Here is a 23,575-nt window from a genome sequence, read left to right on the forward strand (position 1 = left end):
CAACTTCTTCATCTATAAGAACCTATTCATCTTTCAAACTCAATTAGGGTGTCAGCTCCCACAGTGAGTCAGTCCTTTCACTTCCTACCCAAAAAGGAAAATTAATCATCATTCTTTCTCTTGCCTCTTTTCTGTTTATTTATGCTTATAACAACATACTGTACATTTTTTTTATTTTGTATTTCCCTTGTTGGGCTCCTTAAGTACAAAGTACAAAGACTATGGTTTCTTCATGACTGTATCGCCAACAGCTAGCCAGAAACAAAGTAGTGACTCAAAAAAAAAAATCTGGTGGACTAAAACTAATGAATGCAATATACATGGCAAAAAAAAGAACTGATTTCCTTAATGTTGAAATTAAAACATATAATTTCCTTATTATATAAAAACGAGCAGTGGATATGAATTAGTTCAGAAGTAAATAGAAATGTCTTTTAAGCATATGAAAAGATGCTTCAATTCACTCATAATTAAATACATTTTTGAATGAGATGCCATTTTTAACCAATCAGACTAGCAAGTACCCAAAGCTGGAGGATACACAGTGTTGCTGAGACTAAGAAAAGAGCTACCCTCAAATACTGTTCATGAACGAGTAATTTAACAGAACTCTTTTAGTAAGTTCATTAGTAACCTCATTGGTAAATTGAGAATGTCCATCAAAACTGGAAATGTATATACTCTTTGATCCAGCTAGACGAAGTATTCATAGGAATTTGTTCTATAGCTGTATCTGTATATACACAAAGATATTTCTTCAAGGATACTTGCTGTGGCAGTTTGTAGTACGAAATGACTTAACCTATATGTTGAAAAGTAGAAGACGTATAAATTGTGGCACTTATAATATTACATCTATACAATAGCAAAAAAGAATGAAATCCACATATGATAAGATAGGTAATACATTAAGATATTTTAAGTGTAACCTTAAGATATTTTAAGTAAAAAATCCAGATAAAAAACAGTATAAATAGTGTAATCCAATTTTCGAAACAAACAAAACAACAACAACAACAAAAAACAGGAGAGAGGAGATATACATATTAAGCATATTTGTACTAACACTAATATTTCCAGAAGAAAACAGGAGAAACTGAGTCGTTTTGTCTGAGGAAGGAGACTTGCAGCTCAGGGGCTCTGCTTATACCTTGGGGTATTTTAATTTTTAACCATTTTTATGCATTACCTTTCAATTTAAAATGCTCAATGATAAAGGGTATGCCAGCAAACTAAACTGCTGAGAAATTTCAACAGTCTGTCATCTAGTATTTGACCTTCCCCCAATGAAAAGAATGTCTCAATGAAGGAGTGGATCTCTTGTCTCCCATGCCTGTGTTCTCTCCACCACATAAGCTGTATCTCAGGCACGTTATACCTAAATATCCCTTAGATGCACATATCCTAGTTTCATTTTAAATACTGATGCGTGTGCTAGGGTGCTAGGGTATATTTTTTCTAGCTACTAAAGTGGTAATTTTGTTGTTGTCGGCAGTTGTTATAAGCACGGACTTCGGTAATCTAGCTCCTGCTCCTCAGACCTATCACTCCTGCTCACAAGCTGCTTCCAGGAGAGAGAACCGTGAATACCAAGGCTATTTCACTGATGAGACACATTTCCTAAAATTTCTCTTTCGCTGTCTGCAAGAAACCATCAGGATGACAGAATTTTCTCTTTATATAACACAAGCAACTGTTCTGATCAGTCCTCTCCACTAGTGCAAAGCCTCCCTGAGCCTTTCTAATAAATTTAGTTACCACCTGGGGTAAGGAAGCCCCATTAACACTCTTTCGTTTACTCTCTGCTAATTATCTGCCAAGTAAATACTACTTGAAAAGGACATTTTAAATATGCCTTTAATGTTCTAATATGTGTTTCCCAAATACTCAATAATTAGTTCCTTCATCTTCTCAAGCACCAAAAATTAATGTCTTATTTACACAACCGTACTTCTCCCTTTGTAGGAAGAGGCATGACCTTTGCCAGTTTATAATCTTCAGGCACTTCTATGCAATAACAACAGCGGATGGAATAGTGCATTTGCTAGTCAGAGGCCTCTGAGACAGTGGCTTCCTTAAAGTTCTGTTTTGTATATATCTAAAAACTGAAGATAAAAACATCCCAGAGAGAAAATGATAGGCATAAAAGTCTACTGGGGATCCCAACTGGGGTGATAATGGCAGCACCTAATCCCAGTCCTAAATGAGAAGGTATAAAAGTTAAACTGTCATACTCGGCATTGTTTCCTAATTGCAAGTTCAGTAAAAGATATGGTAGTGGAGAAAGCTGAAATTGCAATAGTCAAATTCTCTTCACAGAGTAAGGCTTTATTCAGGACTGTGCCATAATTTAAAGGGTCTCGAATGTGGCTTTTCTCAGTTCCTATAAACCCACTGTTCAAAAACAAGGCCCGCTATGTGATCAGTAATCCTCATACAAAAATTTGTTGTTACTAACATCTGAATTCAGCACCAGGAGCATATTTCTACCATTATGATAAAGGCCTGTATCTTTTTCTCAGATAATGAGGATAGCGGAATATATTGTTTCTTCAATTCCCTTATGCCTAACAAGAAGTTAAGCATTGTATTTCACGTCTGCGTTAAATATGATATGATAAAGCATGATGTGCTCACTCTTCAACTTTGTCTTAGCCTTTTATTTTATTTAATTTGATTATAATGAAAATATGCCTTCAGAGTAAACAGCAACATGACTACCTCCAGCCCCTTTTGAACTAGGTAAGGTAAAAAAATATAAACAACTGCTTAGATGTGTTTGATTATATTGTTTTTCCCAATTCCCTGTAAGAGCAATATACAGCCCTGCCCACTTCCCTTGACTTGCAGTGCTTCCTGCGGCAGAAGCATACTTCTCCCTCCCTTTGCCAAGCCTGACTTGCTTTGGCCATGACATGTCAGAGGAAGTCAAGGGTGACACATGGAAGCAGAAGCTTCAGGAGTCATAATATAGTTTGCTCTTGCTCTTCTCTCCATGTTCCAGATTGGTTGGTACTATTCTTTCAACCTACATCTTAGAATGAAGAGACACACGGAGCAGAGCTACATATAATCAGGAGACAATGCGTATCACGAGTGAAAAATAAAACTTTGTGGTTGAAAGTCATTGATGCACCAAGAGTTGCTTGTTACTTCAACATACTCTAGCAAAAGCTGACTACATCTCAAGTAATGTGTTCAGACATTGAAAACTGCTGAGTCTAGAAGGGTAAGGAGGATGACAATGATTCTGAAAGGTCTGAATTTCTATCAGTGAGGACGAGATAAAGGAACTGAGCCCATGGAGCCTGAAAAATGGATTGTGGGGTGGTCGGTATGAGAAAAGGAAGCACGATAACTACCACCACATATCTGAAAAGTGATCACATGGAAGAATAAAACAGAAATAGAAGATAGAAGAAATAGAAGAATAGAAGAAATAGAAATAGAAGAACAAATGCACAAACTTATTCTTCTTGCTTCTAAGGGCAGAACTTTTAGACCAAAAGGACAAACCAAAAGCTAGAATCACAGAGAGACAGGTTTTGGTTTACCTTAGGGAGGAGACTTCTACTAATGAGATCAGTCTAATGACAGAATGAGTAGTCTTGCAAACCACTGTGTTTCCAATGACTGGCAGTCATGAAACAGAAGCTAGACGGCTACCACATATGAGAGACATTACAGAAAGACAACCGACTTCATGGGAACTTACACCAATGACCACTCAGCACTCCCCCAATTCTGAGTCTACAAATTCTCGAGAGTTATTTCTGACACTATGTTCAGTCAGTTCTCTTGGAAGAAGAAGAAAAGCTTAGCTCCCTGGCAATAATTAGCCACAGAATAGCTTTTTAGAATCTATCCTTTTTTTCTGAGCATCATGAAAATGTATACCTTTCTTTTCTTCTCAATTCAGCAATATTTTTTGCTCTTTCTAGAGAAACGACGACTCCTAAAAAGCATTCTGTACATTTTATCCTATTCATTAATTAAATTTAAGAATTATCTTAAAGAACACAGACTATTTCAACAGAGCTAAGGTTAATCAAACTAGGCAATAGGTAAATACCATCTCCATAGATAGAACATAGAGATTTTTATGGAAAACCACTAAAATTCCTGATTGGAACAATGAAGTTTAATAGGAGAAGACATCTCTATAACTTATTTATCAAATATATAGACTTATTTGTGCGATACAAAGGCTAAAAGCATATAAGATGTTGAAATACTGATTTTAAAAAAATCCACATCATCCTAAAACCTGAATATTTAAAATGTCATTTCTTCATATTGTTTGCCTTCTACAAAAGCATCAATAAAGGTCTTATCTGTTACAAAAACAACATTTCCTATAATCTGAACATTTAGCTTGTAAATCCCTTGTGTCTGAAAATGCCAGAAAGTCACTATTCACTCTGCCTGACAGAAGATGGTAAAGACCTATGAAACAACTAAGTACAAAAATATTGTATAAATGTGAAACTGGTACTATCTTATCTTACATGTACCTCTAACCTACCTAGAGAATTTTTCATCGCATTTCAATTAACTGAAATATTTTAGAAAAACTGTAAGATACAAAGACTTAATAAACAGGTAACTGAAAAAGAAAAACTGGCATTACTATTAGTATTATAGTATTTGGAACATTTAAAATGAGAAGCATTGACATATGATAACCTTAAATCCCTTATTGCAGAGAGCACTGGAGTATACCAGACAATGAAAACCACAAGTAAAAGTCATTCAGTAACAAACTAATTTAACTGTTATAATTTTTTTAAAGGTGTACTACTTACCAACAAGTCTTATTACATTCAACGTTGTATTTGTTAAGATAGGTGCATTCACTTTATTTAGACTGTAATCTGATTTCTTCCTGCTTTTTAGAGTTTCCCGAGAAACACTTGATATGGAAAAACAAAACAGAATTGCTAGAGTTGTCAAGTAATAAACCAATAAGTTAGTCAGATTAGTCCCTAGCCTTTATTAACTAATTATTTAATGAAAATCTTACTATGCATTAGGTAAAGATATAGAAATTAACTTCTTATCCTTATAAAATTTACAATCCATAAGGGAAATAAGTAAGCAAAAAAATAAAGTACCATAATGCATTTCTTCGATTATAAAACATTATCAACCACTAAAAAAGCTACATCGCTTTAAAAAACAGATTTTCCAGGATAATAATACATCTAGGTGCAAATGTACTGTTTCTTGATTTCAGAAACTTATAAACATTAAAAAATACCCTCCTAAGAATCTGAATTAAGTACAGAATATTGATGGCAGTATTTGGGGTTAAGGGGCAGCATTAGATTCAAAAGAAAAGTAGAAGTTATATGGTCAGCACAGAAAAAAGGGCCGGCATAAAATAGGGTCAGAGATAAGAGAGAACAGAGTGCGCTCAGAAAAGTACAAGGAGTTCACCACGTTCACATGTAGAAGAAGTGAACAGAGGGAAAAGTGACAAGAAAGGAGGCAAGTAAAGGCCAGATATCCCTGAAAGCAATCAAACCTGAGGGATATGAACTTTATCTTGAATACAGTGGTGAGTCACTAAAAGCTAACCACAAAAACAGCATGATTAAATTTGTAACTACGGAAAAAAAAAAAAAAAACCCTAAATTTAGATCTAAGAGTTGTTTGGAATGGGGCAAGCCTAGAGACAAAGAATCCAAGGTAAAGGAGTTGATTTAATAATCTGGCACAGAGATAATTTTGGCATAAACTAGAATGGTAGTGGTAAAATACAAGAAAAATTGGTCAATTCAAGAGACACAAGTTAGAATTGATAATATCTATTAATTTATTGGCTTCACTTACTAATTTGTTCAATTCAAACTTCTTAGGGGTAAAAAGTTTAGGAGGCTCCAGTAACCCTACCAAAAATGGAGGTATATACACATGTACTGGCAGACACTATCTTACTTGTACATTTCAATTCAAATAGATCTTTCCTTTTGGCCAAAATATGCCCAAAACATATCTAATAAAGAATTCCAACAAAATAGTTCTATTCAGTTCACAGTAGATCATACTGACAATATCATACATATGCAAAAACCAATAGAACAAATTTTTTCAATTAAAATAGCTACAACTACATGAATTGCTCACTTTTGAAAACAGAATTATTTCAGTCGGGATTTCAAGTTAGTATTAAATAGGTAGCTTAGGGTTAAACGATAAGAGTATACTTATCATTAAGAATCTATCATTAAGAAATCTATCATTAAGAAAAAAGTATATCTATAGTCACTAAATGTATGATAGTCATGAAATCAAGTCATTTCAACATTCCAGAATCAGGCCCATTTAACTGGCAAAAGGTAAGAAAAAATTCTCTTATAATTATCATAGTTTTGAAGAGGTCAGTTTATCATGAAACAAAACTCAACCACTAATAGGACACCTCGATAGAAGGTTCAAATAGTGAACAAAAATGACATGGGGAAATAAGTGGTGACTTTCTGTGTTTACAAGATTGAATCAAGAACTCCACATACAAAACAAATGACCATTTTCTCCTTGAAGTTTTTTATTTATCTATGTAAAGCATAAATGGCCACCAAAGGCAGGATTGATTTTACAAATCTAAAGGCTTTTTCCTCTGCAAAAACTAATCTCTTCGATTATGCCCAATATTTTCAACAAGATAATAAAATAATTTTAACAGATTTTAAAAAATGACTAACTTTGTGATACCATAAAAAAGGAACTAGAATCTTGCTACAAAAAGCAATGTCAAACAAACTGTATAACTCAAAGGAAAGCTACATTAACACTAGCCCCATTTAAAAGTTTTTAAATGGCTAAATCAGTTTCTTTTTTGACACATTAACAATCCAGTTCACAGTTAAATGAACTGATTTGTGAGATACCAGCAAAGGTTTTGCGAGGCAGAACTTTTCATATAACTATTTTAGTTTTCTTGAAATTCAGTTATGAAATGTTAAGAGGAAAAACACATTTTTAGCCTTCCAGGAATCATTTTCTAAAACACACTAACTTCTGTCAGGTGACATTATAAGTACCAAAAAAATAATAATTTTTGTTTCTTCTTAACCTTAAAGGAAATTCTATATGTTAAGAGCACAAGATAAAATGCTAAATACCACACAATTTAAGAACAATCACCTTTTCACAGGAACATCTCCTGTCTGCTCATCCACATAGTCTCGTTTGAGTTCCTCAGGAACATCACTGTCACTGTCATACTCTTGATAGGCACTCTTTTCTTGTTCATCGGATTCATACTGAAGAAAAAACAGGGTATTAAAAAATGAGTATAAAGGGCCTCTTTTCGTGGGGTGTCTCAACACAGGGAAAGTACTCAATTTTATAAGAAACCACTAAATACAAGAAAATTCTTAATTTAGCTTTAATGTTGTCACCAAGAATCTAATTATTCTTCCATTGTCTTCATCATTCTATCTCAATCAGCACAAAAGAAAAATATTACACCTATAAAAGCTTGAAAATGTGCAACAAAATCAAATCACCATAAACCAAAACCTAACAAACATACCACTAGGCCTAAAAAGAGAAGAAGAGTATACATTTGCTTTTTTTTTTTTTTTTTTTACTTAAAGTCTCTCAGAAGTTTCACCATACTTATTTCCAATTTGCTAATAAAACTCATTAAAAAGAGGTTCAGTATCCAATTCTGGCATTCTGGAAGTATTACTTCAGCTTAATAAACATGTGCAACACACATGCTGATGTTCTAATTCACTATAAAATTTAATTCCAAGGGCAGCCTAGAAAATTAAGCTTAGAACACAGGGACCTGCTAAGAATGAGGACAAAAATGGTGGATTTACTCTTGAGATGAAGGGTGTCTTCCTAACATTTTCATCATCTTTATGGCACCATGGCCCAATGCTAGCATGGGAAAGGACAGTGTAATTCATGAACAGCAAAGGAAGCAGTGACAGCACTTTCATCATCATCATCATCATCATCTATTAATGTCATAGATTAATATGATTAAATAGCTAACATTAATATGATTAAATAATAGCTAACATTGAGTTTTTAACCAAGTATTATGCTAAGTGCTTTCATGAATTATCTCATTTAATCATACAGACACTTCTATGAGGAAGTTTTATCTCCACATGACAGTTGAGGAAACCGGTATGATAACAACATGGAAAGAATTTAGTCCCCTAATTCAGCAACTATTTTTTGAGAGTCTGTTAATAAAAAGCACTACGAAAGGTCGTATTTAGATGTGGACCCTGATTCTCAAGGACATAAGTTGCACCTGGAAAGATTAGATCACACATTAATAACTGCAAACAAGCCTTACAGGTACTCCTTTATACTTATACACAATGTGATCCTGATGCTATGCAGAAAGGTATTCTACATAAACTAGGATGTCCTGATTACAACAACAGAGCTTTGTGACCACACCATAGCATAGATACTCATTAGTTGAGGATTCAATGTTTGCAAATTTGCCTACTCACTGAAATTTGTAACCCTAAAGTCAATACTTATGATATTTTTGGAGTCAGTCATAAATGTGCAGAACAGTGAAAACTTTGAGTCATCCAACATGCATGTTCCCAGCTGAATACAAACAAGGCATGCTCTGCCTTCTTGCTTAGGCTCTCATACTATAAACAAGTTTCCTTTTCTTGACCTATTTAGTGCCAAGTGCTTTGTATTTTTGTGCTTTTTTTGGTGATTTAACTGTTTAGAATGCCACTGCAAGTGTTGCGCTGAAGTGCCGTCTAGTGTTTCTAAGTACAAGAAGGCTGCGATGTGCCTTAGAAACAAAATATGTGTGTCTGATAAGCTTCATTTAGGCAGGAGTTACGGTGCTGTTGCCTATGAATTCAGATTATGTACTGATGGGCTGATAAACATGTTGTAACCGGAGGCTCACAGGAACCTAATCCTATATTTGCTCTGGGAGTAATGGTTCAGTATTTGCTAATTCAGTATTCACAGCAACTTTATAGAACACACTGCTGCAAATAATGAGAATCAAATGCTATGTAAGTTTTAATTAATGTATCACTTTTATAGAGAGATATATTATTCCAAAATAATTGGAATGACTTTAAATTCCTCTCGGTTTAGCCAACTTCACAGAGGCAAAATGTCACAAAGAATCACTGAATCATAATTTTAAATATGGCTTACTATGAAACAATTTAAACTTAATGAATTTTATCTTCACCAAATGAAAAATAAATTCTAAAACTAACATAAAATATAAAGACAAATCCTTCAACATATTTTTGTCACATCTGAATGGTTTTCACTTTAGCTTCATCAAATCAAAAATAAAAATCATATTGGATCATTATGGAAATTATGAAGATCAGAAGAAACCATCAATCAAAATATTAAGTCAAGTAAAATACTGTGAAAACACCATGCAGGTAACTGTGAAGCAAGCATTCCTCTCACTGTAAATATGGAGAAACTGAGGGTCACAAAGTTAAAATAATTTGCCAAGGGCCACACAGCTGATAAATAATAAAGACGATATTCATTATCTGCCTTCAAATCCTTTCCACTAACTCACACTATGTCTAGTTAATATTGTTTTTGAGGTCCTCAAAGTGTTGTTAAAACATTGTACTTCTAAATCTCAAAAAATATCTCTGCCAGGCAACTAAGCAAGACATTACCACTTTCTCTTAGATAAAGGGACATGGAACAAAATGAATCAGTGACCCATAAAGGGTGTTGAGAAAAAGGGTAGATGGTATCTATTCCCTCATCTCACAATATATCACATAATATTCACATAATATATCACATAAATATTCAGTGAAGAAATTACACTACTACTTGATTAGCAACCTGATAAGAACATCATGTAATAAGAACATAAAGCAAACATAAAGGGAAAATTTACTATTCAAGAGGACAAGGTCAACAAAGCATAATGTAAAGTCATCATCTATAAATGTAATATCATAGGTACATTAAGTATATAGGCAGGCAGAGTGGTAGTAAATGGATACGTAAATGTAGTAAATTGCCTTGCTCATTGAGTAGAACAGTTTTAAATAAAAAAAACTCACTTATGTTTCACATACACCACATACCCCATTAGAAGCTAAGACATCTTCTGTTTCTTCATCTTTGTGGTTGGCCTGAATTTCAAATGGATTCCCACCACTACAGTACTGCTCAAACAAGGTCACTGTTTTTGAAGAAGTTGAGACTGGCTGTTTACTAGGTGAAACTGATGGGGAGCGAGACTGTTCCATGAATTTAAATTCCTAGATGTTAAAAAAGGAGCCAGATACCCTTTAGCAACAATAAAATTCTAGTACATAAACCGAATCCCTCAATATACATGTAGAGTTAGTAGAAAAACATCTTGATCTTCCGGTTATTGACTTTTAAATCTTTCAAGTTATCTAAAAGCACAAACTTGGAAATACATGTCTAAAGGTTTTCCTAAAAACAACTCAGTGAATGGTATCACTTAAAACAGTATCATCTGCATCAAGCTACTTTTGGCTTCCTTTAAGAAACTGCAGAGATCATTTTTTAAAATAGCTGAAGACATCTGAATGATGTCTTCTAAAAATTTTAACAGAACAGCAAAAATCCTAATCAATAAAGTCATTTATGAAAACTAATTGTTAAAGTAAAACACTTCGCTTTTTCATATGCTTGCACCACTTAAGATATTCTACACAAATACATCAGAAACAAAGTATGAAGTACATATCTAAGTTACATTGATGCCTACAAACTTTCATTTACTTTTTGCTGTATACCAAGAAACAGACAACACGAACATATATGCCAAAGTCATATGATGTGTCTTCTACTCCTAGCTAAGCTAAAGAGTTGTAAGACCCAGTCTACGTCATGCATTAACCACATGAGGAAACTGAGGCAGTCTGAAGGGATTCAGTGCAAAGTTCAACATCACACAGCTAATTAGAGGAAAAGCTGGAATAATCTCTAAAGTTCCTCTGAATTACAAAAACCTTGATTTAATGATTTATCACAAAATTTAACAAACATTTTTCTTTTATCTAAACGGAATAATCCCAAATTTAAATTTGTTTATTTTCAATGATATTCTTAAAAGGTATTCTTAAAATTCTTGAAAGGTACATTGGCTTGTTGTATTAAATGATATATGTGTTTCTTTTCCTTTTACATTTCAACTATACATTTAATCATATACATTATAATGCCTAAGAATCATACCATTATTTTTATAATTCTAAACAAGGAGTGAATATACACCAATGAGACTAATTTTTAGAAAATCAAATCCACAGGAATGCATGTCAGGTGAACACTAAGCTGTGAATAGTTTTCAAGGTAACTACTTTAAAGGAGATAATGTTCACCTAGATGGGAATGCTTCAACATGCCTTTTTTAAAAAACACGTCTTACAATTATACTGTTTGACAATGTGACAACACACACACACAGTCTGATGGTTAAAAAGGAGTTCAAATAAAATTATTTAATAGATATTCTAAAATTTATGTTAAACTTAGAATTCTAAATAATGTTAAGGAATTACCTTAAATCTTTGAGAATTCTTAAATCCTATGTTAATTTAATGTTAATGCTTATGTTAATACTAATTAACATTGACATTAATTTTGCTGTCTTTAAAGCATTTATTAATCGCTATGTTCCAGGGTTTTTAATATTTCTATAATAGGAAAACAATATAATAAAACTGGATAAGAAGCTATTATACAATATGAGCATAAAGACAATCCTATCAAAAAAAACCTTCCAATTATGTATTCTTTACATTTATCCAGAATAAGAAAATTGCTTTCTAGAAAGCCATTCCTTCCAAAGGCAGAAACTAAACACACCATACTTTCTGAACAAGGATCTAACTATACGCACTGCATTTTGACACTTGATATTTACAGAACACAATCTTTCACACAAGAATAGTTATCTACAATGTGTTTCAACCAAGGGAAAAATCAAACCAATTAAAGACTTTTTCAAAGATTGCTTATTCTGTAAGTATTCGAGGAATTGATTAACTAATACAGATTAGTTAAGAGTATTTTTTATAAGTGCCTCTTTTATTTCTGAGGCATTTTTTCATTACAGGCAAATTTAAGAATTGCAGCACAAATTAGGAACCTACTAGTCCCTTTAAGAAATGAAAAATATTCTACAAATATAAATAAGCATTTGTATTAAACTATGCCAAAATATAGCTAATTGATTATCTGCAAAATTTAAATACAGTAGTCACCCTTTTCTGAATTCGAAACAAACAAAAAATATCATTTTAACTGTAACTCTTTTTAGGCAAAAGAGATTTCCTAAAGTATGTAAACTGAATTTTGTAAGACTGATTTTTCACAACCATAAAAGGATCATTCCTGTAAAAGAGGCTGGCTACTAATGACTTTCAAGGAAGGAAGATAAGAAACTGCTCCTTAATTGATTTTATAAATGTTTTCATATATTTCCGGATATTTTTTTCAAAAAAAGGGTAAAATAGATGACTAAAAGACAGATTTCTTTGTTCTTAAGAAACACTTACATGAAGTTGCAAGATGCTGAAATTTGATTTAACAGGACAAAGTTCCCAAGTCTCATTCTCTAAGAACATTCTCAGTTCATCGAGCCGTGTTCTTAAAAAAAGAAAATGAACACTCCAAAAAGTGAGAAAAAAAGTACACCACACACAAGAATTGAGGAAATAATGTACAATACAAATAATTATAGGATTATTGTCATGATCATAATCAACTTTGAGAACCCATTCTGATTAACACAGTAAACAGAAATGTTTACTTTTATTAGTTAATATCTTATCATCCTTGAGAGAAAAACTCTCTCAAATGTTTACTAAACTAAGTATTTTTACTATATTACAAAAGTAATGCATAGGAAATGACAATTTTATTAGGGGACTAAATTAAAAGCTTGTCTCCAACTCACATACTTAAAATATCCTTAGCTGATTATATATCGATGCTAAAACATCAAGAAAAAATTTACAGATTATATGAGATCATAAATACTAATATATTACGTTAAACAACACAGATCTGAACCATACCTAGTGAAGCCACAATAGCAAGATAATTATCACTTTCTGAAAATGTTTAGCTCAGTGCCTGTCTCTAGACAGCATTTACAAATTAAATTAGCAGCTAAGACACGTATATACTTGACATTACACTAATCACTTATGCCATACTGATCTCTTTTCTTTCTTTAATGCTATTATTTTTACTGTCTATCCTGAGTAATCAGCATGTGATATAGGCAGTCCCAGAAAAACAGACCCTTATTTTCAGTTGACAAAAGGGCCAGTGCCTACCCTGTTCTTCCTCTTTCTACCACAAGTTGTTACTACCATGCTAAAAACAAAATCTAGATTTTTTAAAATCCACAGGTTCAAAATAAAGAGACAATAAATACATGAATCCGTAAAAATCAGGAATTGCTCCAAATACTAGAGTTAACAGACAAGGACTTTAAGATAATTATTATAAGTTAAATAAAATAGAAAAAAAAATGTATAAAATGGATAGAAAAGAGAATTTCAAATAACTGCAATAAGAAAAACAATAAAAGAATCAAATAGACATTCGAGAACTGAAAAATATACTTCAAATTAAAAAATGACTGGATAAGTAAAACAGCAGTCTAGAGGTGACTGAAGACAGCATTCATGAACTCAAAGACAGATCAACGGAAAATATCTAACCTGAAGCAAAAATTTGAAAAAAAAAGGAAGAAACAGAAAAGATCATAAGAGAGATGTGAGATAGTCAAAACATTTATTATGCAGGCAATTGGATGGAAAGGACAGAGAATAAGCAAAAGCAATATTTGAAGACATAATGGCCAAGAATTCCCAAAAGTGATTGTGCTCATAAGCTCATACCACATACAAAAATTACCTCAAGTGGATCACAGTCCTCAGGTAAGAACTAAAAGTAGAAAACTTGACAACTCAACAACAGAAAACAAATAACCCAATTCAAAATGGACAAAAGCTTTGAACAAACATTTCTGTAAAGAAGAAACACAAAAGGCCAATGAGCACCTTAAAAGATGCTAAACATCATTAGTCATCAAGGAAATGCAAACCCAAAACATAATAAGATACCACTTCATGCCTACTAGGACAGCCATAATCAGAGACAGAAACAACAGGTGTTGACAAGGTTTTGGAGAAACTGGAACCCTCATACACTATTAGTAGGAATGTAAAATGTATCATGACTTTGGAAAAAAGTGTGACAGTTCCTTCAAAATGTTAAACAGAGAGCGTTACCATAGGATCCAGTAATTCTACTCTATATTAGTTTCCTGTGGCTGCTATAACAAATTACCACAAACTAGGTGACTTAAACAAGCAGAAATTTATTCTCTCACAGTTCTAGAGGCCAGAGCCTGAAAATCAGTATCAGTGGGTTGAAATCAAGGTGTTAGCAGAGCTCCACTCTCTGGAGGCCCTAGGGGATAATCTGCTTCCTATCTCTTCCAGACAGGTTTGTGGTATTTATTACACAGTAATTTAAAACTAATACAGTGATAAAAGGTACCAGATTAAAGAAGCACAGTCAACCCTAGGCATAAACAATGTATAGAAAATAATATATGAAGTAAAAGTATATGACAAAACACCAAAAAGGTAAGAGAAGGTAAATGCAGTTACAAAGTTGGTTCCTGCATTATTCTGGAAGTATACTACCTAAGGTAGACTACAGTAGAACATTAAGTGCATATTGAAATGTTGGTGGTAACCATTACAACAATGTACTTCTTTTTTTTTTTTTTCAAGACAAGAGTCTCACTCTGTCACTCAGGCTGGAGTGCCGTGGCACGATCTTGGCTCACTGCAACCTCTGCCGCACAGGTTCATGTAATTCTCCTGCCTCGGCCTCCTGAGTAGCTGGGATTACAGGCTCCCGCCACCACGCCTGGGTCATTTTTTTGTATTTCTAGTAGAGACCGAGTTTCACCATCTTGGCCAGGCTGGTCTTGAACTCTCGACCTCATGATCCACTCACCTTGGCCTCCCAAAGTGCTGGGATTACAGGCGTGAACCACTGCGCCCGGCCCCTAATGTTGTTTTAAAATCTTATCTGACAATTTTTATGTTTTGATAGAACTGTTTTTCCATTTACATTTAATGTATTTATTGGCATAATTATTAATAGGTTTAAACCCATCATATTGCTGTTTGATATCTAAAAATGTTAAATATTTTAAAGAAATTTTCTCTTTCTGCATTTTTTTATCAATCATATATATTTTTACTTTTTATATTATATATATTTTTCTCAGTTAGTAAAACAACATCAACAACAACAAAACGAGACCAAACTTGATAAGCTGTTAACAAAGGGCACACTTTAAATACAAGAACATAATTAGAAAGAAAGTTAAAATTACACAAAAACACAATTTCTCAAAATCATGAACTGGGGTAGAATTTTTATCAAAATTATTTTCTGTATTAAAATAATAACTATGATATTTTCCTGTATTCTGTCAATTGGTAAATTAAATTTCTTAATTTTTCTTAATGTTTAGCCAACTCTGGCTCTCCTATAATAAATCCTACCCGTTCATAGCATATTATCCTTTTTAGGTATCACTGAATTAAATTTGCCAATATTTTGTGTAGGATTTTGCATCTATGTTCTTGAGAAAATGACTAGTCTGTCATTTTCCTTTTATAATGTCCTCTTGTTATGTTTTGGTATCAATGCTATGCTGGCCTCATAAAATAAGTTATAAAACATTCCCTGTTTCTCTATTCTATGAAAGAGTTGTATTGGTATTGTTTTCTCCTTAAATGTTTGGTAGAATTTACCAGTGACATCAGCAGGCCTGGAGATTTCTTTATGGAAATGTTTTGAAGCCCAAATATAACTTCTTCAAAAGACATGGGACTATTCACATTTTCTATATTTTGTTTTGTCAGCTCATTAAGTTTGGCTTTATAAGGAATTTGTTTATTTCATCTAATTTGTTGTATTTTCTTCTAAAAAGATAGGTGACTTCTCTCTTCTAACACCAGTCAATGCAACTTTAAGATCCTTGAAAACATTTTATAAGCTTTGATTACTAGAGCAATTACAAAATAAAATGTACTTATTAAACAGAATACTTTGACAATTACACATTGCTCTCTAATTTTTATGTCATTATTGTTTAAATTAGAATATTTGCGCTTTTAGAAGTTCTCCAGCATCTGACAGAACAATGTTCTTTGCGTGTATATAAACTTAGTACCTGAATATTTAAAAAAATGGGGGGGAATAAAACTTATACTTTTGAGAAGTAGAAACAATCAATAATAGAGGCTGTGTTCCCTCATGTGTTCATACAGTTTTATCCTAGAAAAAGAGACTGCAATGCAAACTTTTATACAACTACCACAACTAACATTAATACATTTCATAAGTAGATGTTCCACCAAAATAAACTGCTCCTATTTTTACCTTTTTATTGTCCCTATAAATTCAAACCAATAGCTTAAATGGATTGAAAGTCAGAATAATTTGGTTCAAGAATTTCTTCATTCTCAAGAGCTGTATTTGGCAGGAGAGGACCATGAAACAAACTGTATGCACATTTAAACACTTCTATTAGCAAAATAAGAACACACTTGACCTATATTTCACCATGTTTCATACAGTTTTTCAGTATTTATGTAGTATGACTGGCAAAGGGGATATTAAATTGGGATTTTGCAGATTTAGATTCATCACTGGCTAATGTAATGACTTCAGTCAATTCAACGTATGGACACTAGCATCATTTCTAAAGTTTCTGTTCAAGTTTATCTTGTTTTGTAAAGAAACAAATGTACCTTAGAACACATTGATGGTTTGCACCAACTTTACCAAATGACTTCCACTATAATTTTCCTGATGGCAACTGTCAGATCGAAAATGACCACAGACAGGATAGAAACTAGAGTACCTTAAACTTTTGTTTAAATACTAGGGAAAAAGAAGAATACTAAGTAATAATTAAACCTTTGCTGTTTAACCTGCCCCAATTTTTACAATATACAATACTGCAAAAAAAACGGGTCAAGATGTCTAGGCAACACTTATGGAGACCTTTTAATCTGGCCACTTCATTTTACAATTCATAAAATCACAGGCCAGACAGGTTAAATGATTTGCCAATACCAGACAGTTGGTAAGCAGCAAAAAATGTGACAAGAACCCAAGTCTACTATTACTCAACCCAGCTTTCCTTCTAATAATATAGCACAGCCACATCAATGAGAAATAAGTTTCACAAATGTTTCTAAGAGAAGTTCTTTAAAATGTTGAGTGTTTGAGGAAGATTTAAGTCATTTATTTCTGTATTTTCTAATTTTATTAATGTGAACTCTGTGAGGAATTTCCATCATGGTCAAAATGCCCCTAGCTAGTTGCTACAGACACCTTTTGACAATAAGTAAAACAGAATGCAGAATGGAAGCTACTAAATAAATCAGTGTCTCCATATTGTACACACATCCTAGACACTAGGAACACCAAAAGTTCTCCCAGTTGTCATGTTGGATACGAAGCAATCTCTGGGAAGAGAGACATTTGGCATGCCTTCATACTGCAGGGAAAGTGAGGCTTCTGGCTCCTTTGTGCTTCCATTTTATTTCCCCATCCATAATTAACAGGCCCCTCCCACTTCTATACAGGAATGTTTATAGGGCCAGCCTTTTGTTTTAATCAGGGCTTAAGTTTTAGCAGACAAGGAAGTTATAAATAAAGGCAGTGTTAGGGCTTCCTGTCGGTCCCTTCCCACTGTTTCCCTGAGGTTTATTCAATTAAATTTTTAAAAAATTTTTAAACATTCTCAGTCATGAAACTCAAAGGCTCTGCTTTAGTATAGTTCAATTTAAATCTTTTTCAAACAATTTACTTCATTGTTTACAATTAACACAGACAACTTGTATTGAAATATATTTAATAATTAATTAATCAATGGTTTGGTGTTCAGTCATCTCTCTTTTGATATGGCATATATCACTGTGAGCAGGTGTTGACTATGAACAAGGAGAAAAAGCAGAATTTCAAATCATGACTCTCTCTGGGACCAAATAACAAGGACATCAAAACTTAAATTCAATTGTAAAAAGTAAAAGTTCAGAATAAAAAGTAAGATGAAACTCAACTCAAAGGACAAAAGGGATACAACTTGAGGTCTAGCTTATATCAAGAGAAATCTAATGTTAGCTCTCCCCTCAGTTTATTGCTGCTGTAAGCATATAATCACACTGCTATTATAAACATTCTTTCCCACCTTCCTCCACTACCCAAACCATTCCTAGTCACTCTTTTAAATATTAGCAGTGGTTGTTTTGCAAAGCAATGCAGTATACAAATTTGGCTTTATAGGGAAATTCTGAATATCACAGCCTCTCCTCTAGAATCCTTCTTACTTCTAAAAGATAGATACTCTCAAGCACCCCCTCACTGAGCACTGCCTCTACTGATTTAACTTCCTTATAAGCACACCCATATGTATGCAGGTATGGAACAGTGGCCAAATTCTTTCTGTGAACCTTGATATAATAATCGTGTTTTACTCATAAAAAAATCAGTTCAATATTTTAAGCCCCTCAAGACAAAAATATATTAAAATCTACAATGAATATGTAATGAGAACATTTCATCATATTTTGGTTAAAAAAATCCTTAACCATCTTAAAAAAGCTACAACACATTCAAATTCAAAAGTAATTGTTTAAAATCAATTAATGCCATAAGATTAAGTATTAGACAAAAGTATTCTCATTACCTAAATAAGTTCATTCATATTTTATTAGAGTTCTTACCTATGGTAATTCTTGAAATAATTGACACTTTGTTTTCTAATAGATTCCTGTAAAACTTCAGACTTGCTACCACAAAATTCTTCTCCAACTTGCATCAACCTAGTTGGATAAAAAGGTTTCAGTAAATTTCAGCAGCATCCTTATAAAGAAAAAGAAGTGTGGTTTCTCTTTCTTCAAAGATAAAAAAAATCACCAAAATTTGGACATGTGAAAAAATTCTAAAGATCACAAATCCATAAAGGTTTATAAACATCCAAAGGGCAGAAATATTTAAATACGCTCACAAACTTAGCAGCAAAAATTATCTTCATTTCCATAAAGAAGTTATAGATGATAACTCACTAGTTCATGATTTCTTTATCATGGTTGAATGACTCAAACTAGAGAATAAGACAAGATCTTAAACACTACCTGCTGATTATATCCAAAACAAAGATGAAATCATCATATTTGAATATAGACAAATCAGTTCCAAGCAAGTAGGTTTTTACTTTTAGCTGAACATCCTGTAAGGCAAAGAAGAAGAAAATCAAGCAAACCCAAAATATAGAAAATAAGTTATCAAAAGCATTTACTCTATAGTTCCAGATTAAAATGAGACAGGAATATATTCCTAATTTGTTAACGAATATCTATTTAGGCCAGTAGCCAACATCCTTAAGGGATGTAATAGAGACAATCCCATTTCCTACACCAGGAATGCCATCAGGTTGCCAAACTGAGTGGAAAGTAGCTACATAAAGTGCTAAGTCAGTAATTTCAAAGTACACTGAATTACCAGAAATTCTATCATAGATTGTAAAATTTTACCTAAGTACAATTAAGGCCTATTGGGAGACTAAGTCAGAAACAAATCATATCTGATCCTGGGTGTATATTCAATAACTATAAGATTTTCCTTTCTTTTTATGCATAATACTCAGAAAAAAGTCAGCCTAAATCCATAATTAATGATAAATTAAATATTTATTTAATTTTAATAAATGTTTAATATGGTTATGAGTTTAATATAGTCAAATGAGAAAATATGTCAAACCTCTTACAACCACAAAAATAAATTTTAAATACTAAAGCATAAAATCAAATAGCATATCCAATACAAAATTATCAAAAATTAGAAGAGCACTAAATTATAAATATTAACTGATTCATGAAGAAATTCATGTTTTCAAAATATATTTTCCTAAACAATTTTTTTCAAAACACATCCTATAAAAGATGGTCAAGCTGGGCATGGTGGCTCACGCCTATAATCCCAGCACTTTGGGAGGCCAAGGCAGGAATATACTTGGGCCCAGGAGTTCAAGACCAGTCTGGGCAACATAGCAAGACCCCATATCCACTAATAATAATTTAAGAAAATTAGGCATGGTGGTGCACATCTGTGGTCCCACCTACTCAGGAGGCTGAGGCAGAAGAATCACCTGAGCCCAAGAGGTTGAGGCTGCACTGGGCCATGACTCTGCCACCATACTCCAGCCTGGGTGACAGAGTGAGACCCTGTCTCAATCAATCAATCAATCAATCAATCAATAAAAAGAAAGAAAAAAAGAGATGGTCAAAATAAAGATCAGCCTCATTAGAAAAATCAAAAATACATTTTAAAAGACCATAACATGGCCAAAGGGTCTATAGTCTTCCAAGGTTCAAAGAAGTCCAAAAAGAGTAAGTTATCTTCAAAGAAATTACACTGTGATCTAAGAAGTAACAAATTATCTGATTACAACAACTAAGCTACTAAATTGTAAAGAAAAACTTAATAAGATACTACTATGGTCTGAATCTTTGTGTCTACCCAAAATTCCGATGCTGAAATTCTAACCTCCAGGGTGATAATATATTAGAAGGTAGGGCCTTTATGAGGTGATTAAATCATGAAGGTAGAGCCCTCATTAATTGATTAGTTCCCCTATAGAAGGGACCCCAGAGAGCTCCTTCATCCCTTCCACTATTTGAGGATACAGCAAGACAATGTCTATGAACCAGGAAGCAGGCCCTCCCTCCCAACAATGCTGGCACCCTGATCTCTGACTTCCAGCCTTTAGAATTCTGAGAAATAAACTTCTCTGTTTATAAACTATGCAGTCTAGAATATTTTGTTATAGGAGCCCAAATGGACCAAAACCAGATATATTCAGCCAATAAGCATGTAAGATTCCCTCAAGGTACAAAGATCATTGACTGAGAAAAAAAAATTGTTCATTCTAAACTATAATCTGACCTAAGAATGCTATCTACTTAGTTACTCCTTTTCTAAAATTAACAGAAAAAAAATTAAGAAAACACAGATAAATGAAATAATAAACAGAACATCTCACTGAGAAAGCAGACATTTCTCTATGATAGTGGAAATTTGCTAGGCCTCTAAAACAAAAAATGTACTCAAGGCATATATGAATATTTCCAGTGGAGATTTTCAAATTAAAAAACTTTTTTTCTGCCACTTATAGTCCAAATACATTACAGAAATTAAATGATAGTCTAATTCCAAACAGAAACATATGATTAAATCTGCAAAGAATACACATATAGAAAACTTAAAACTGAATTTCTAAAACAGCTTTGACATGAGATTTCTATTGCTTCTGTGAAAAAAATAATTTTAAAAAAACCAAACCTGCCATATTCGTGTAAGTCCATGTTCTAATTTCTTTTTTATGTAGCCACGATCAAAATTAGTTTCTTCAGTACCTATCATATTACTCCCTTCTGAAAATAAAAAACAATATATATTTTTAGATTTAATCCAATTTGTGTTTGTTTTCCAAATAATTTCTATTTGGCCTCTCATACATTGTAAGTCTATGTAAGATACAGTAAATATGTTTGATATTTATACAATCAAAACAATGTCAAACAATAGGTATTAGACTTAAACCCATTTGGTGAGATAAATAAACGTAGACTATGAAATGCTAAATATACCTAAGACCACTGAGATCATATGTGACTGAGCTGGGATTCTACCTGAGTCAGTGTGGTCCCAGAGACCAGGTTCTCAATACTGCCTACTGCAAGACCATGTAAAAGGCTGTGAGAAGGGCATTACAGGGCCAATTAACTGAATTATCAATTAATACGCATGCTAAGAGGACAGTCTACATTAACAGCTCATGCGTGAGGTGATAATGCATATATTTTATATTTTTCATGATAAATAATAGTTTTATCCACTCCAGATAAATAATTTAACAATGTCTAGTTTAATAGATAAGATCAGTGATCTGCCTCCAATCTCCCCCCTAAAGACAAGTGAAAAATACACATACACATTTATATTAAAAAGATGAAACTTTTGTGTGAATATCCTATGAAGAACACCTAAGTGAGTATGTTATCATCTTGTCTTAGGTTGGGAAGGTGTCCACTGATAACCAGTAAAAGGCCCTTGGAAATGCCAGCCCTCAGATACATAGATGCATGACTAGTTTGCCTCTGAGTACTCCTAAAACGTAAGCCTTATTATTACACGCATGGTATGGCTGTTAGGGATCCAGCAGCCTAAGGCAGTGCACCTGAACTATAGCTTTAGAGCTTTACCTTAGAATGTTAAAGTATTAGGTTACCAAACAGTATCAAATATTATCCCTAAAGAGATACAGCAGATAAAGTCTAGAGTCCTCTTCAGTTTTATGAAGTTCCATAAAAGTAATTTTCAATTTACTAATTTCTACAATTTTATTCCTGAATATAAAAGGATTAATTTCAGGTGAACAAGTAACTTTTTACAGTCCTAGATACTATCAGCTGACAGCTTGAGCACCTGAATATCCATAAAATATACAGATTAGACAAAGAGGGTTGAGTAATAAGGATCAGATAGAGTTTTAACTTTGACTCAGTACTCCAATGAATGTAAACTATTGGCCTAAAGCAAAAAGCAAGCTTTACCATGATGAATATATACATAACTGTCACCTAAATTCTGATATCTAAAATATATGTTAATTCTATTCCAAACTTTTTCTTTGGTTTCTCCTTAATGTACTAGAAAAGCAAATACGTCTTAACAGTCTCCAGGTATTTCACTATTATTATATTATCTCTTGATCCATTTCATTTCATCATATTAACCACCACCAATATAAGTACCTTACATGCTGTCCAAACTTTACAACGACCCTGCAGGGTAGATGCGTTACTACTCTAAGGGTTTGGTTTGGTTTTGCTTTGCTTTTTAACTGACCATTTTTAGGAGCAAACTGAAGAGTGGAAAAAATAAGCAGTGTCTTCAAGTTCTCACCTTTGGTAAATGAAGTGAAAACTTGAAGCCAGGCCTCTCAGATTGCACAGCTCATGGTCCCAGGGGTAGTACAGGGTAAAAGTATAAGTTTTGGGTAGAAATAGTCTGACCTAGAATCCTGGCTGTGTGCCCATCCTTCTCTCTGCCTTTCTCTCCCTTCCTTTACTCTCCCCAACAATACTTCGAAATGGATAAAAACCCATTCATGGAATTTTCCTCTTATTTTGTTTTCTATATTTACAAGCTTCTTGTAAGTCAAGACAAAGATTAAACTTATGGCTTGTAAACTACCAAAAAATTTAATCAAACAGTGAGATTTGGGTGTGTTGTCCACTCACCTAACAACAGAAAATAAGCACCTCAGAAACTGGAAGTTACTAAAGTAACTTGATTGAATAGCTACAATAAATTGTATATAATACAAAAAAAAAAAAAAAGATGTGCAGTATAATTTATTTTATCCATATTAAACAAAATGCTGATAAAATCATTTACTGTTTTTATAAATATT

The 23,575-nt window shown here is 33.1% G+C and overlaps 1 protein-coding gene across 2 annotated transcripts in view; it reads right to left on the bottom strand.

The window, feature by feature from the left end:
* VPS50 (VPS50 subunit of EARP/GARPII complex) overlaps positions 1-23,575 on the bottom strand; it is a 128,136-nt gene that overhangs the window by 36,639 nt on the left and 67,922 nt on the right. For both annotated transcript variants that reach the window (XM_054495329.2, XM_054495331.2), the window contains exons 14-20: positions 21,439-21,530; positions 19,233-19,327; positions 18,822-18,920; positions 12,540-12,630; positions 10,089-10,265; positions 7,150-7,268; positions 4,806-4,912 (exon numbers count right to left, since the gene is read on the bottom strand). In XM_054495329.2, coding sequence (XP_054351304.1) covers positions 4,806-4,912; positions 7,150-7,268; positions 10,089-10,265; positions 12,540-12,630; positions 18,822-18,920; positions 19,233-19,327; positions 21,439-21,530 — 780 coding nt within the window. The remainder of the gene's footprint in view (positions 1-4,805; positions 4,913-7,149; positions 7,269-10,088; positions 10,266-12,539; positions 12,631-18,821; positions 18,921-19,232; positions 19,328-21,438; positions 21,531-23,575) is intronic.

Source organism: Pongo pygmaeus, chromosome 6, assembly GCF_028885625.2.
Source record: "Pongo pygmaeus isolate AG05252 chromosome 6, NHGRI_mPonPyg2-v2.0_pri, whole genome shotgun sequence".
In the NCBI taxonomy this organism is placed as follows: domain Eukaryota; kingdom Metazoa; phylum Chordata; class Mammalia; order Primates; family Hominidae; genus Pongo; species Pongo pygmaeus.